Here is an 18,145-nt window from a genome sequence, read left to right as displayed (position 1 = left end):
AAATATGCTCGAGTTGCCAAATATTATTTACAGAAAAAGGGATATAATTTAAATTTGCCAATAAAAGGACTAATTGCATAAATTTAATTCCAAAAAGTGAGTCAGTCGCATGAAATATTTATACGTTAGACTGTTAATGGTGAAAAGAAATATAAAATGTATAAATAGAGACTATTGAATTAATGCAAATATTTACATAGCCATCGTTTCAAACTCAATAATTTTCCAATATTATATACAAATAATAAATTGTAAAAATCTATTAAAAGCGCACAAAATATTTATTTCCGCTAAAAAGTGTATATTTTAAAGCGCAAACAATATTTAATGTAAATACTATTTATTTGTAATAAAATAAAGATGCTCTGCCTTTAAAAAAAATAGTTTGCATTTAATTTCCAAATATAAATGAATATAAATAATAATTAAAATAAATTAAAAATTAATCAACAAATGTAAATAATTGATATCAATAAAATTAGAATCGTAAATTACCCGAGATTTCTATAGATCTGCAGTGAATATTTTTTCTCTCGAAATTATTGCCCTTGAAAATTGTCCTTGTTTTGTCAACAGCTGCGAATTTGAAATTAAATATAACAAGTTTGACAAATGGCAGCAATGACCTGGAAAAAAAGTGAATTGAATTAAAATAAATTAAATTTAATGTTAAATAAATAAATATTTCCGTTTTAATTAAAAGAAAAAAAAGTTTACATAAATTAGAGAACAGAAGGAAAAAGAATTCTTACCAAAAATATTGAGCGATGGACAATAATTTGCAACTCTTTATAAAATTTAAGTTTTGAAAAATTTCCCTCGTCCTTGTGTTTCTAAACTAAAAAAATCTTCTTCAAAGTATTATTTTGTTAGTAATCAAAGAAATTTTAGTAATTTACGTAAAACTAAAAATTATTTTAAGGAGATTTTTTAGGGGTTTTTTTTCACTATTAGATAAAATTGAATTATTAAAATGTTAGCATATATTTAAATTTCATTAGAAAACATACAATTTAAAAATTATAATTCTCAGCGAATTTCGATATAATATATTGTATAAAATATATATAATTGATATTTCGTTTTAATAAAAAAGAAATTTTTTTTCTCAGATTCCATAAATAACAATATTTATATTAATTAGCAACTAAATGAAGCCGTACATTAATTTTTCTTTTTTTTTTTTTACTTTAATAGAATATTCGTAAAACGTTGAATATAATTGTTACAATTTTTTTATAAGCGTATTATTATATTTACTAAAAAGAAAAGAGTGAATTCAATAATTATTTGAAAACAAACGAAAATGTGCGTATTTAAAAAAAGAAACAAATAACCAAGGAAAAAAAGATTTCGTTCTGAATATAAATTACTACTTTATATAAATGGAATAATAGGCACTAGAAGATTCAGACGTAAAAATAAAAGGCTAAAATAATATCTATCACTCGCAGTTATATAATTTATCTTTAAGCTTACACGATTATTAGTTTATACAAATAATTACAACTCTTCGATCTCACAATCTCCGTTAACCAAGAATATTAACAAACAATCTGATAATTATTAATCAAATTAGATTAAAATTTCTTTTCGCATTTTTCTATTAATAATTGTTAATCATTTAATAGATTATAGCCTAATTAACATTGTATTTAAAAAAATTCAACCCTGCATTTTTATCGTACGAAAAATAATTTATTTTCAAACTATTTTTCAAAAGGCTAATTAGAGATTGTGATCTTCTTACAAATCTAATCGAATGTACAATTAACGTAAATGAGTATTCGTGTTATTTGGTTGGTAAAATTCATTAAAATCGGTCACATTGTGCAATTAACGCAAGCAAAAATCTTATATTCGATTTTTCAATTTTAAGATTAAGTTTTCTTTCAATAAAAAAAAATCTGCGGAATGTCACATTAATCGTCTATACTTAAAATGAATTCGAATTTTACTTTTTCTATTTAGCAACATTTTTTTTCCTCATATTAAAATAAATATACTGCTAAAAAATAAGATAAAGATTTTTTTAGTACATAACATTCGCTTTTCTATTATTTTCTTTTTCTTTTACTTTTTTTTACAATATTTTCTTTTTCTATATTTATGTGCGTGAAAAATTAAAAATTTCCCGTGACATGCAAACGACATTGTGAAAAGAATAAATAAACATTTAATAAATAATTTCGTCATATAAATAGAAATTTTCTTTTTTGTAAAATTACAAACTTTTAAAAATTGGATTATTAATAAGCAAAACGAAAACAAAAGCAAATTTAAGAACTTTTTCGTGTTCTTAAAAACAAATTTGACAATACAAAATTAAAATTCGTTAAATTACTCTTTTTCTCATTTCTGTTTTTTACGCAAATCGTCATTAATTACTGTTCACACATAAAATTGTTTTCAGACGATTATCAACAATATTTACATCGACGTTTATAATAATTTAATTCGCATCAATTCAGTCCAAGTTAAATTTTCTCCCGCAAAAAGAAGTAGAGATTATTAATAAATTTAAAAATTGACCAATATTTACAAGTTCCTTCGTTCATTCTATAAAAAAATGTTTTAATTCATGAGGCGACGATCTTTTGCTAAAAATGTTAAATAAAAGAAAAAATAATAAGAAAATAGAAAGATTTTAATTATTTAAAATATCGATTAAAATTTGAATAGGTACTATAAAATTGTTACATTTCTATCTTTTTTTTCTCGTTTTCTTTTGGTTAATTTTTTATTTAACATTCTCGGCAGAAATGACGAATATTAAATATAAATTATTTTTTTTATATAATTATTTTAATTAATATTATATTTTCCTATATTCGTCATTTAAAATCTATAATGATTTTTTACAAATATATTTTTCAAGCGCATTCTCGTTAAATTTTTTGTTTTTTCTTAATAATCATTAAAAAGAAACTAATTTTTATTGAAATAATTACCGTTACGTCTCGGGAATAAAAATCTCGACAGAATTATTTTCATTTTTAGTCATTGATTTCATTGCGCGTCGCCTCTCTTCAATCATTTGTCGTCGTGATTGTTCCCTTGCTTCGCGAGCTTTTTTATTCGCTTCACTTGACGGTGTGGCTTTAATTTTTGGCGTTGAATTTATACGTCTTCTCGGCGTACTTCCATTTAGTGTGCCAGTAATCGTTCTCTTTTCGGGAACAATCTAAAAGCAACAAAATTAACTCATTATTCAGAAATACAATTAAACAAATTCATTTAAAATAATTCAAACAAAATTTTTTTTTCGTAAATTAGTTAAAAATGTTAGTGGAAAAATAACTTATTTGTTAATTGTTATTGTTCGTCGCCTCCTTTCCGATAATTTCTTGTTCTTCATGTCTGCGCTCTTTTTTGTCGATTATTTATTTTCATTCTCGTTGGTACTTTTTTTCTTAACAATTCGGCTCATTATCATAAATAAAGAAATTAATTAATATGTCCACAAGAAGAAAACAATTTTTCATAGAAAAAATAAAGCAATTTTTCCCTTAGAATATTCGTTTGGAAATTTTTTTGACTAAAGAATGAATTGAACCAAACTTTAAAAATATACATACCTTAAAAAAATCTTTTTTAAATATATATTTTTTTATCAAACGTGTGTATATAATAAATCACAGTATAAAAAACAAGGTTTGAAATTTGAAAATAAAGCACAATATAAAAACAAAGGTTGAGATTTAAAAAATAAATCGCAACATAAAAAAAGCAAAGGAAATAAAAAATCATAAACTATAAAAAAAAATTGCTTCCAAAAAAGCAATATTTACAAGGATTAACTTTCAAAAATATCAAAATGATACTGAGCATCCCGTAAATATAGAGATACAATGAAAGACGACACAATGTTCGGTTCGTTTTCAAAAAATTACAAGCATAATGTACATTAATTGTCGTATTAAAAATTTTTTTCGTTTCAATAATTCGTGTTGTTGGAATTTTCCTCTTCGATGAAATTTTCATAAAACCATAATTTTCATTGCGACATATTTCAATCATTGTATTGTTATTCTTATTATTTTCTCTATTTGACGATTGGCAACCATTAAATTTCACTAGGGAGCATTCTTCATTAGTTCTTTTCAAAACATTCGCAAAAAAATGCTCCTCAACTTTTGAATTCGATTTTATAATTCTCGATGTTTCGAGCAGCATTCGCGTCATACTTGTTTCAGAATCACAAAAACTTGCCAGTGACAGTGAATTTGAATCGACTTGAATTTCTTGAAATTTCGACGTTTCTAGTGGATAAGTGACAATCTGTAAATTTTGACTATTCATTTCATTTTTATCAACATCGACGATTGTTTCTAAAAAATTTGATGTTTTCGATTTTGTTATTCTTTGATAATTCGGTTCGATTTTCGGTAATGAATGTAAATTTGGTGTAATTTCTTTTAAATCATTTTTCTTTGTTAGGGATTTTTTCGTTTTTTCAAATTTACATTTACTCACACTTGACAGATTCACTGGGTTTGTGTATTTTTTAATTAATAAACGTTGCGCTTCTTTTGAATAACGGGGAAAATTGAAAATATTCGGTGACGGGAGAATTGATTGCGAAACACTTTTTGAGCACACTCGGGACCGCTTTAGATTATTTACACGATTTTTCAATTGTCCGTGTTTTACACCAGGAGTTTCGATATTTTGACAATTTGCTACAAGTGCGTTATTACTATTGTCGATTTTTTTCATTAAATTTTTTTCCTCTACTTTTTTTATCGATTTTTCATTTATTTTCGAATTTTGTATTTCGGACGATTTTGGTTTCAATTTACTAAGTGAATCAATTACACGCCTCTTGAGTGAATTTTTCTTCAAATTTTTCTTCGTTTCGTCAATTTTATTTGTTTGGAAATTTGTCACCTCTTCGGAATTTTTATCCTCTTTTTTTTCGGTACTATTTTCAGTAGGATTTATTATTACAGTTTCATTGCTATTTGGACTTTTTAATGAATCTTTCTGTTTTCTCGGTAAATTTGGAGATTTTTTATTATCTTTTTTTAAAAAATTTCTATCTAAAGATTTTGATCTTGTTGTGACGTTACTTTCTTGACTTCTTCTCGACGAAACTGATGAGGGTCTTGATTCTTGTTTTTCTTTTTTTGTTGAATTCGAATTGGGAGTTTTTTTCGTTTTCTTTTCGTTGCTAGAGAGAGTTTTATTATTTTCCAGTTTTAAATTATTATCGTCGATTTTACTTTCCTTGTGGGACGAAGAAGGTCTTAATACTGAATCTCTTAGACTTGGAGTTTCCCGCTTTTTATCATTTTGACAATTTTTTTCGAATTTCACAAATTCTGTTGATTTGCAATTTTTACTTTTTGTTTCCCCTTCGTTATGAATTTTCCGTGATTTCAATTTTTCGATGAATTTTTCCTTTAAATGAGATTTATTGTTTTCGTTTTCCAATGAAGAATTGTCAACCATTGGAATTGTGAAGGCAATTCCTTTGGCTGAGGTGGAAATTTGAGGATTTGATTCTAAATTCATTTCACTTTCATTTTCCGGTAGTTCGATAATTGGAGAGTAAAAATCAATATTCTGTAAACGATATGAAGACTGACTTCTATTTAAATCATGATAAACTAAAGGTTGGTTATTTTTCGATTCTTTGTTTATTTTTGAAAAATGATTTTCCGAATTTTTTGAAGAAATCTGATCTTCCGAATCTTCTAGAATTGAGGAAGCAGTCGAATCTTTCTCCTCGTCTTCTGAGAGAGAATTCTCGTCATAATTGATAACGTCAAAAACAGTTTCATCAGCGAAAGTAACATTGAGTTTGGATTTTCGTCTCGCTTCAAGTGATCGCGATCTAATCGAAGGTTTGCTGTTAAAATTCCTATCGTTTTCATAAAATGTTTGTCCCTCTAAAATCGTGTCACCTATTGATTTCTCCTCGGGACTAAAAGACCTGGATCTATTATCCTTATTTATTGAATCCATTGAGTTGAATCGATTATTTGGAAAGTTCTTTCGCGAATTCATTGCGCCCAATTCATGAAAATCGACCGAAAATGATTTACTTTTGTCGGGAATATTTTTTGTTCTTAATTCCCGTTTTTTCGTGCGAAGCATTTTTAAATTGAAATTATTTTCCATTTGCGATAAAACACTGCGCGCCTCTGCGTAATTAAATTCAGTTTCATCGTAAATATCCGATTTTGTCGATTTTGAATAAAATAAATTTTCATTTTCTGGCGTGAGACGTAATAAATTTCTATCACACAAATTATCATTTAATTCGTAGTTTTTCTTTAATTTTGATTCAAAGTTTTCCTTTATTTCTTGACTAAATTTTTCATTTAATCCAACTGCGAGTTCTAATTGATTTTGCGAATCATTATTATTATATTCTTTCGACGATGACTTCAATAATTTTGGAAACGTTATTCCTTTGAGTGATTTGAAAATTTTCGAATTCTTTCGATACTTTGGCGGGGATTTAGGATTAGAATTTTCTTGACATACCTCTTGCCATTGTGATTTTCTGGAACGTTCAAGTTGTTCAAAGAGTTGGTTGACTTGAATCACCTGCAACATTAACATATCCCAGAATCCTTCTAAATCTTCATTCATCGTCGGGAATTCTTCGCCCTCGACTTTGTTCTAAAATTAAAAAAAGAAGTAATGATAAATAAATATTAATAAAAATGAAGTTAATAAAATTAGAAAACTTGAATGAAACCTACAATGTTCTTGTGACACAATCCTTCAAACTGTTGCATTTTTTGAGAAGCCAGAAGTCGAGCTTTTCCGGAGGCCGATCGCAATTTTCCAGCAGCTTCTTCGGGTAACAATGAAGGATCAACACTTGAAAGTTCACTCTCCGCTGATTCGGCCAATAAAATAAGCTTGTCCCTCTCTTCTTTTAGCAACTACAAAAGAAAAAAATTTTAGCCCCAGTTATTTTCTCTAGATTTTCATTTGATATTTAATAAATACCTTCATGAAATAGTGTCCATTCTTTTCAACAGCCGCTTTCTCAATCTCTATCACTTTTTGCTCTTTTTCTTCTTCATGTTCCTTGTTTGCTTGTTTTTCCTCTTCTTTTTCTTGTTTTACATTACTTGTGCTTGATTCAAGTACAGGTAGTACAACTTGCGGTGCAGCTGGTTGCTGATCCGTTATACTTGTGGTACTGGAACTAAGTTGAAGGGGATTGTTTTTCAAATCCATTTTCTCAACGTCCTCTGGCACAAGACTCTTTTCTTTGGCTTCATTTTTTGCCGAGGCCACTGATAACCTGTCCGTGAAATAGAATTTAATCATTAAAACTATTCTATCATTACAAAAAGACATTTTTCAGATGAGAATGCAAATAAAAAAAATGATACATAAATTAATAGATAAATAAAAATAAATTCACAAGATACAAACTAAATTGATAAATTGAAATAGTAAACAGATAAATTATCCAATGAGTGGATTAAATTAGAATATATTGAAATTAATCGACTAATGTCTCTGAAGAAAATTAATTGAAAGATTGAAAAGAGTAATTAATTAAGAAGCTAATAGACAAAAAATAAATGATGTTAATTACTATAATAAATACTAAAATAAATAAATAAATAAATAAAAGAAGTAAAAAAAGTGGAAAAATTATTAAAAAGAAATAATTGGAGATTGAAAATTACCTCTGCAACGGCTTTATTATTTGCTCGGAACCATCGGTTGGCTTTCGGCAGTGAACAACTGGCAATTTAGCACGAAATTCCGGCTGTAAAAATCTTAGAACAGGCAGGGATTCTTCTGTACTTGAATTATCTATAGAAGTATTATTATCAATATTAGATTTATTAAAGCTGGAATCGCTTGTATTTGATTTATTAAAAGAGCTGCGTTTAAAGAAGAAACCCTGAGCAAGTGCACCTGGACCGTAAAGACGTTCCACCCGTTGTTGAATAAATGATTTCTCACTACTCGACGAACTGTTCAATAAATGATTATCAACATTCAATGACGATCCATTGTGTATGCTGTTTTCACTAAACGAGGTATTCGATACTGCAAAAGAAAAAAAATACGAATCAATGAAATTGATTGAAATTTAAATTAAGTTTGGAGTTTTTAATCTTTTCCGAATTTCTTTTTTGACTTACCATTAACGGTAGCGGGCTTTGGCGATGAAGTGGAAATAGTTGAAGAATAGGAGATATTTTGTTGATTATAAGAAGCTATGTGAACACTTCCAGGACTGCGTTTCGTTGTTGAATTATTGCGTATTGGGCTGATTTCCGAATACGTCGAATTTAATGATATTCCCTTATCAACCTCCGAATATCCCTCAGAATTAATTGAGCTTTTATTATCAAGATACTTATCAATTTTACCATTATTCTTCGTTCCATTTGTGTATCCATTTTGACGGTCCATCGCTAATGGCGAAATAGATTGACTTTTCGGTGGGAAACCCTTGTTTGATGGTATATTCAAATTCTCGTTGGACCTGCAATGCGAATAATAAATATTTACAAAAATAATAAACTAAAAATAAAATAATTCAAAAAATAAGATAAATATTAAAAATTTATACAAACATGCGAAGTAAAAAACAAAAACGAAAAATAGAATTAAAATTTTGATTTAAAAAATGAATTTTAGATTGAAGAGGAGAAAAGTTACCTAAATCCAACAGGACTAGCTTCTCTGGTAATTAATCTCGCTCCGGGACTGCTATCTCTAGACCGGAAGCCCTCTCGCAATTTGCTGTCGTATCTGGTGATTCCCGAATATCCGCTTATACTGCAAGCAAGTCCTAGATAACTAGGTTTCTTCACTGTCATCTGATCAACGTCAATGTAGTGATGGCCATTGTTAACACTTGAATTCTTTCCGTTAGAAGTCGTGTGTTTAATCTGCTGATTTTCACTATTTCCGTTTCGCAAATTTTCCGCCGATGGAGTTTGCTCACCGTTGAATGATAAATTGAAACTGTGCAATGTTTTCTCCGATAAAGAGCCTACTGCTTTTTCTGCGAAAAAAGAGGAACGAAAAGGGTCAAAAATTTGTAATATAAGTACATTTTTTAATCCATTATTGAATAATTTAATTAATTATAAATACAATTAATAAATTATTGTAAGTACTAAATAATTAATCTATTCACTTAATTTAATTTTTTTTACTTGTCAGTAAATATTTTTCACAATTTGCTTCACGACAATTTGCACATTGTACCAAATTTAATTTAAGAAAATCCGAATTATTTTTTTGAATATTAGATCTGAACTTTCTGTCCTGAACGGACACTCAAATAAATTTTGACATCCATGGAGTTCGAATTGAAATTAATATTAAAAATTTAAATTTCATTTCTTCATTCACAAATTTTATTTTCCAAAATTTTTAATAAATAGGCACACGCAGGAATTAATTTTTCAAATTTCAATCTTGAATCTTCATTCTCTGATATTTTCTTTGAAATTCATCTTTTTCTGCAATAATTTAAATCCTCAGTCTTGAAATTTAACATTTATTTCTAAAATAATCTTCTTTTTTATGAAATGAAAAATATTGACAGTTTAAATAAAATGAAAAGAAAAAAATTTCTGAAATAAAATAAAAATCGAATAATAAAGAATCTGAATAATTTCACAGTGAAGAGTTGAAGCAAAGAAAGGAAAAAATATTGTGGTAAAAAAAATGAAAATAAAAATGAATAATCTGAGGCAAATTCTTGCAGAAAAGAAATTGCCAACCTGATCGGTCGGAGGTGGATTGATCGACGTCCAAGCTACAACTGCCAATGCTCTCCTGACTCGTCATGTTTGGATGTTTATTTCTGGTGTTGATAAATTCAGGATCAACTCGATGGTAATTCAGTGGTTGCACTGCCAATGACAGCGGCCTGGTTCGTCTTTGGGCCCTGCCTGTACCTCCACTGTCGGAGACCAATGTCACTGTTAAATTTCCGTTTCCAGCTTCTTCTAATCCTGCCACTTCACCATGAACTGGACCTCTCCTTCTCCGCCAATCTTCCAATCCACGGTCTTCCACTTGCACACTGTCGATGATATATTTTTTTTTCTTTTCTCATCAAAAATGTTTTTCCAATTCTTTCTTATAAATATTTTTTTATCCTCTCATTAATATCAAAAATTGCATTTTTTTACTATGAATTTCACTATTATTTTTTACTTTTACTTTTATTTTACTTTTATTTCAAATTAATTTTTTGTCTCAATTTGATATCTGCAGAAAAACTATGATTTTAAATATTAAAATTAAATAAAATATTAAAAATAAAAAAATATGTCAAGATAACACTACATATTTCAAAAATAAAAATAGAAATAAAAAAATCGTGATTTGATGGCAATCGGAGTGAAAAAAAACTTATTAAACAAACACCGAAGATTAATTTTCCCAAAAAAAATAAACTTCTTTCTTTTATCAAAATGTATCTTTTGACACTAATTTAATTTATACTATAAATTACAATTTTATTTACATTATTTGTAAATAAATAAAAAGTAATAAAAATTTTACGTCCTGATTCTGTCGGAAATGCAATCTCATTAAGTACATTCTCTCGGCATATCTTTTCTTCACAATATTCGCGGTTGTAGAAAAGTTTTTGCAAGATCAAAATACATGACTAAGCGCAATACTCTACAGTTAATCAGATTTTTTTTCAATGAAAAGAAAAAAAATTATAGAAAATATGGAACACTCAAGTATAATGATTGAAATCAGATCACGAAAATTTCTTTCATAATTTTAGAGTTTATCATCTTTTTGATATTAATTTATATTTTCATTAATTATCTCCCTCAATTAATTAATATTTTTGAATAAATAAATAAATAATTTTTTTTAATATCAATAGGAATAAAATACGATTTACTTTTATCTTAATTCGAAATTTCCATTGCGATACAATTTTGATTTATTTCCATAATAGAAAATTAACAAAAATTCAGTCATTTAATTGTGACCTATTTAATTACTCTTCTATAATTAACCAATTACATGACAATAATTTTCGTTAATTAAGTAAATTAATTTAATACTCAACTTTTGTTTAAATAATCCAAAAAATTTGTTTCTAGTCAATAAATTTTACAATTTATTTTTCGATTTGTAACTTTTATTTAATAATTTAATTCTTAACAAATAATTGCATTTAGAAGTAATTATATTTCTTGAAAACAAATTCATTAAAACTCATTGATTAAAATGTATTAAACTTTTTTGCATTTAAACTTAAAAATCAAACATATTTTCAAAATGGGTTTTTTTTCTTTTGCCAAAAAAATTAGTGTTCTAAACCAAATAATTTTTATTCAAATTAATATTTTTTATTGGTGATTCTACTTATATAAATAAATTCAGTATTTAAAACAAAAATTTAATTTAGTAAAATAAAAATTATTTGATCTTAAAAAATTAATTGCGGCAATGGTCAGGTATAAAAATTTATTGTTTCAATCAATTCAACGGAATCAATTAAAAACTGTTAGGGTAAAAAACATGCTTAATTTTTTTCGATTTTAATTTCTAGCATTAAATATTCGTGCAATAATTCAGGGAAAATTGTCTGTACATTCTATTAATTCTATATAAAATTATATATAGGTAATATTTGTATTATTTATATTTTAATTGTAAAAATTATTAAATTAATTAAATTATAATTAAATTAATAATTTGTTTATAAAATAAATTATATATAAAATTATGTGTATGTAAAATTCGAAAGGAAAATATAATTAACATGCTGTTAAAAATATATTTAAATTGCATCTATTTATATTTCCAAACAAAAATTATTGTTTTAGATTTTCATTAAAGAATACAAATTTTCATTGAAAAAAAATATCCTTAAAAAAATACAATTTCTATTGAAAAATACGATTTTCATAAAAAAATACAATTTCCATTAAAAAATACGATTTTTATAAAGAAACACAATTTCCATAGAGAATTTAAAAACTATTTCTATCGTTAATAAAAAATTTAATGAAATTTTTGTCAAACTGAATATTTTCAATAATTTCAGACGGAAAAAAATATATGCTTTTTTAACAAGAAAAAAATATAAATTAATATGTAAATAAAAAACACCAAAAGTACGCCAAAAATAGAAATAGAATGCTAAAAAAATTCAAGGAATAAAAAATTGTCACGGAAGTCTAAAAACGGAAATTAAAAAAAGAAATAAAAAAATTTCAAATTCTATAAAAATGGGAGCCAGAATCTTTTCATTTAAATAATAAATACAATATAATTTAACATTTTTAAGGAATACAAAAAATATTTTTTAATTTTTAATGATAAAAAATAATTTGTACTCTAACGTATACACGAAAACAAAGGTTTCATGACTTCGCAAAGTTTATGGTATTAGTTTTCAATCCCCTAATTAGGATTCACGCTCCAATTGATCCTTGAAAACAGACGGAAGCATTCACTGTTTCTAAAAACGGCAAACCACTTCGCTAAAAATTTTTTTTGTTAAAAAAAAAATAAAACTCAACAAAACACTGCATTTAGAAAAAGAAATACTGTTAAGTACGTAAAAAGCAGAAATAAAGCTCAACTATTTCTCTAAAAAAATGAACTCTTCAACACTGATTTTTTTTTCTTTTCGGAAATTTTAATTTGCATACCTTCGTCGCCAATGTTTCCATAATGAAAACTTGGAACCACCTTCTTTTTTAATGACAGGATTAACCGTGTAGGTACCGGTCTCAATTTTCAGTGGCATTTTTCCCCCTTCAACGAAAATGTTACAAACGACTGGAATTTAAAGTCGCACTCTTACGAATTTGTATTTCAAATTATAACAATAGAAAATTATAATTATGGAAAGAACAAAAAATTGATTAAGTACACACCAAGCTAAATTTCCTTTTTCTCTGTTTTTTTCAATTCTCGCACTTTGAAAAAAAGACACTCCACACTTGTTTTTAAATAAACCCACACGGCAAAAGCAGTGCAAGAGAAAATTTCTTTTTTCTTTTTTAATTAGTGCGACAATTTTTAGTAGAGGAAATTTAATTATATGAATGTTAGATGAAAAGTGTGTTTTGCACGAAAATGATGACTGTCTAGAATTGTGGAAAGCTGATTATTATTACTATTATTAATAATAATAATAATTATTAATTATTTTTATTATAGTTATTATTTATTGTTATTACTATTTGCAAGTTTGATACTAGTTTAGGAAACACTATTTTTTAGTTATATACTTTTAGTCTCTATTTTTTAGTTCTAGTTTGCCTACTATTGTGAATATTATTGTTATTTAAATGGGATTTTGAATAATGTGAGTTGTTAGTGTGCGACTAGTTTTCGAAGACTGGCTCGAGTATTCGGACATTTCCATCTGATCTTGGAGCTCTTCTGTGACAAGCTTTTCCTTTCTCTCTCTTTCTTTCGTGCATTATAAATAATGAACTGTCTCTCTCCGACAGTGTTTCTTCCCTATCGCCCGTGTCGTTACTCGTTCTTGGGGCAAGAGAGAGTGTATTTTGGGAGCAGTCAAAAAATCACGGTACCGGCATTTTCACGCGCGACTGCTTGCACTTTAGTTCGGTATATATAACTTACAAGACTCGAAACCATTCAAAAATATTAAATAATAATCGTAATAAAATACCTAAAAAATCGAAAAAAAGCTAAATGAACATAATCCACAAGTTTTGAACGTATGAACGAAATATTTTTTTATTAAAGATATTTGCATAAATTACTGATTGCAATGGCAATCGCAATTGTAAATTAAAAACTTAAATTTTACATTTAGAAAGTTTAGAATTATTTTTCTTACACTTGACGCAAAATTATTACAATAAAATATAAATTTGAAAAAGAAAAAAATAAATTTCGTTCATAAACAGGGTGGTCACAAATTTCAGTTTATCAATTTCCTTGACATTTCCCTGACAACATTTTTTTACAGAAAAATATGAAAGTTTACGGAAAATGAGTAAAATTTATGATATTTAATAATTTCTAAAAATTACAACTATAACCTTTCTTGAATTCAATTATTTTCTATAATTTTCAACGAAATTTCATCTTTAAATAAATTATTTTAAATAATTTCTCGAAAGTCCTTCGATAATTAAATTATTTTAATAGGAAAATTCAATTTTTTATAATAATTGAACTGTCCATGTTTTTTCTTCAGTTTATTATTTATAAGGTATAATATTTTCAAAAAATAAAAATAATCAAATTTTTGAAGAATTTTAATTATAAATATGACCATGATTTCTCTGAAATTTTAATAAGTCTAAAAAAATAAATTTTTAATAAATTGCTTTATTCGAAGATAATTATATAATCACAAAAAAAAGTCTGGAAATATTTTAAGGGAGTCTAAAATAATAATAAGTTTAAAAAAATCTTTCTAAATAAAGCATAAAAGAAAAAAGCCCATAAAAGAAAAATGGGAATTGTTTTTTCAAAAATAAAAGAGAACAAAAAAGGGTTTTAAAAAAATTGTCAAAAATATTTTTTTCCAGTTTTTAAAACAAAGCTTTTATGATTGCGCCCATTCGATAGTATGTATATTAATGTTTGAATCAACGCATAGAAAATATAAAAACTTAATAGCCCTCACACAGCTGGAGATCTTTACGCCTATAAAGGCTTAGAATTCCCAGTGTTTTTGCTTTTAGAGTTCAAAAGTCACTTAAGCAGATTCTCAGGATGAAGCGTTTTTGATAGAATAATATAATTTTGTTATTTTTTCGCCTTGGGGAAATTTTTTACTTCCTAAAGAATATATTTACGATTTTTAATTTTAATTACATTTTTAATAATCATGACATTTTGTAGTATAATTATGGTTCAAAAAATATTATGTTTAAACAAAAATGTATTTGATTCAAATAATCGATTACTTGTCTATTTTCAAATAAATGTTTACTTCAAATAATATTTACTTCAAATAATTTTTAACTCAAATATAATTTCTTCTGTAAATCAAATAAATTCTTATACTCCTGGAGGGAATCGAACCTAAGTCCTTATACTATATTCACTGTTAGAAGCGCCTTAACGACTGCGGCCATCACTAACTTAAATCAAATAAATTGTATTTGAAACAATAATTGAATGGAAAAATGAAGAAAATACCATTTCATTAACTTAAATATAAATTATTTCATACAAATAGGTAGTTATTACATAATTACAAATCATTTAATAATAGAAAAGTAATTGTTTATTTGCATCAAATAAATTTTTATTGTATTGTAATTGTGTAGTCTATTGAAATTTTGTATTGTAATTTTATTATAATTATTGTCGTAATACTGTCTTTAAGGAAAAAAAACTCTTGTTTCACTTATTTGAAACTTGTACCTAAATATTTAAAATTCCTGTTTTCATGTTCTTTATTTTCGACTATAGTTGAAAAATTTTACTGCCTGAAGACAACTGTTTTGTATAGTACTTTTCGATTTTTTTTCAATTTTTTTTTGTACGTGTGACTTTAAAAGTGACGATGTAAGAAATGTCGTAAATTAAAAGATTCTCTCGCGCAAAAGCCATCATTGTCACAATGTGCGGAGTGAACGTTTTTCGCACTCTCAGTATATAAACGCGTTGATCATTTAAGAAACGCAAACTTTTACACATATCTATATCGAAAATGTCATGTTAAACGAACCAAGAAACCTCTGACTTTTCGTTTCTTCTTTTCTCCCGAGACGTCACTTTTCATTATAATGGAAGTCAAACGAATGATTATTCTTAGTACCTAAAAAAAAATAATCCAATAAAATCTTTCTTTTTCTCTCTCTCTCTCTCTCTCTCTCTCTCTCTCTCTTCGAACGTGTCATCATTCTCTAAAAGAGATCTAATTTTAGTAACACTTCGATATTATATTTTCCTGTCAGCTAATTATTTATCTACTTTCAAAGTAATTAATTGAATATTAATTATTGCTCGATAATTAAAGCATTAATTATTAATTAACTACTGCTTAATAATTAATTATCAACGAATATTTCTATTTAATATTGGCAATTTATAATTACTAATTAATCAACACAAAAGTAATTTTAGTAATTATAAATTCATAAAAATATTTTTAAACGTGTTTTTTATTACTTTTACCCAAATTGACACGGAGACTACTTTATTGACTTTATTGTTTTTAATTAAAAATATAAAATGAAGAATTTAAAAAAAATACCCATAAAAATTTGTATGCTTTCCTATAGGTACATTTATAATGAACTTGGCTTCAATTTAAAAAAAAGTGCCCTCTCCATTTTTGAAATGATAATTTTAAAAGTCTTCTTAAAATATCAATATGAGAAAATGTTCGAAATAACTGCATATAGTGGCAGCTGCAGAATTTTTCAAATTCCACTGCTGTTATACTGCAAAAAAAAAGATCTTTTAATAGAGTTTAAGCTCAAAATGTTCGAAAATGACAGATGCTTATATACTATTACACCCTTTGTTCTAAGTAAAAATAAATTACAGCTATTTTAAAAATTTACTCGTGTACTTAAAAAACTGTGCAGCTCAAATTAAAAACTTGATTACTTTTAAAAATAAGGATTCACGAAAATTGATCCGTAAAATATACATTTATTAATTTATCGCAATTAATAACTGATTATTCGAAAAAAATAGTTTTTTCCACTTGAAGAATAAATAAACAAATAAATTTATTTACGTATTAAAAAAAATTATTATTTTAATAGAAATAAATATTTATATTAATTATTTTTGTAGGTTATCAAATATTTTTTTTATAATAAAAAATATGATTATTCAATTTATTAATATTTACTGTTTTAAATTAAAATTTAAAAAAATTCCATAAAATAATGGAATAAAAAAACATAAATAGAATTTAAATATCCCACAGAAACTAAAATCATTCTCTTCCGTTGTTCAAAACGAGTACATATAAATAAGGGATGCAAGAATATAAAATATGTATCATTAACTTTGAAAATACAGCATTTTAAAAAAATGTCAAAACGATTCTTTCTACCGGAATTGAAAAATTTTACGTACTATTATATAAATTATTTTCAGCATGTATTACAAGAAAAAGAGAAGAAAATTGCAGAAAACGTAAGTATACTCGAAGTATACTCGAAAAAAACCAGCAGTAAATTTTTAAATTACGTAAATAAAATGTAAAAATAACTATAATAAATCGAAATTAATACTTCACAAAGCAGTAAAAATTAAAAACATAATTTTTCAAATGGACAATAGAAATTTTTAGTATAAAGACTGACAAATAATATTTCGTTCAAATAAACAGTCATATCTGGCTATAATAATAAAAATAATAATTTTTATAATAATAAATAATTGCTTTTGTATCGAATTATAGCAATAATAATAATAATAATAAAAAGGGTGAAATTAAAAAAAATAAATAAAAAAGATTTACGTATTTTTGTATCAGATTAAATTTTTTAATTTTACTTTCATTTACTTGAAATTACTTTTCATAATAAGCCAGTATTAAAAGTAAATTTGTAATTTTCGTGTACAAAATTACGTTTAATTATCAAATGTAAAATGTTAAATATATTTATTGCAATATTCAATTTTGTCTGGATATTTTTTTATCTCTTATTTTTTTTTTAAAGACTGCGCGGAGAAAAGAGAGATTTTTATCAATGAAAGAAATTCTTACGCGCTGCGCATGAAAAAAGTGAATACAACTTCCTTATTACTTTGAATATAATAATCTTGGAATATAATTACAATATATGCTTCTTGACCTTTTATATTTTCCGCCTACGAAAGGCACGTGTATACTTAACTTAAATTGGGCGCTATAACGGCATCTTTATAATATAAGAAGACAAGTCGTTTACCACTTGTCATTAACAAAAAAAGTCATTCAGTCTCGAGAAAAAAGAAAAAAATTATATTCCTTGCGCGCATTGATTACACTAAATGGCTTAATTCAAAACCCCAAATGGCACATATTTTTGATACTATTAATATAACCTAATAAATGTAAAATTTAAGTTTTTAATTTTTATTCTTTCCAATCGGTAATTTATGAAAATATTTTTTACGAAAACTATTCTGTTCATTTTATCGTTCAAAACATGTGCGGATATTAATTTGAACTTTTCAATATACTTTTAATAATTTCCCAATTACATTT

The 18,145-nt window shown here is 25.9% G+C and overlaps 1 protein-coding gene across 1 annotated transcript in view; it reads right to left on the bottom strand.

Annotated features, from left to right (window-relative positions):
- Positions 1 to 1,435: 1,435 nt before the first annotated feature.
- The window catches only part of LOC122508247, a 28,661-nt gene continuing 11,951 nt past the window's right edge, over positions 1,436 to 18,145 (bottom strand). Inside the window, exons 6-13 of the mRNA XM_043621492.1 lie at positions 9,729 to 10,033; positions 8,653 to 9,001; positions 8,130 to 8,476; positions 7,665 to 8,034; positions 6,970 to 7,270; positions 6,717 to 6,902; positions 6,496 to 6,633; positions 1,436 to 3,184 (exon numbers count right to left, since the gene is read on the bottom strand). Coding sequence (XP_043477427.1) covers positions 2,954 to 3,184; positions 6,496 to 6,633; positions 6,717 to 6,902; positions 6,970 to 7,270; positions 7,665 to 8,034; positions 8,130 to 8,476; positions 8,653 to 9,001; positions 9,729 to 10,033 — 2,227 coding nt within the window. The 3' untranslated portion in view covers positions 1,436 to 2,953. The remainder of the gene's footprint in view (positions 3,185 to 6,495; positions 6,634 to 6,716; positions 6,903 to 6,969; positions 7,271 to 7,664; positions 8,035 to 8,129; positions 8,477 to 8,652; positions 9,002 to 9,728; positions 10,034 to 18,145) is intronic.

This window comes from Leptopilina heterotoma, unplaced genomic scaffold (assembly GCF_015476425.1).
Source record: "Leptopilina heterotoma isolate Lh14 unplaced genomic scaffold, ASM1547642v1 Lhet_53, whole genome shotgun sequence".
NCBI lineage: Eukaryota > Metazoa > Arthropoda > Insecta > Hymenoptera > Figitidae > Leptopilina > Leptopilina heterotoma.
Note: the sequence above shows the minus strand (reverse complement) of the source record. Positions and strands in the feature narration are given on the sequence as shown.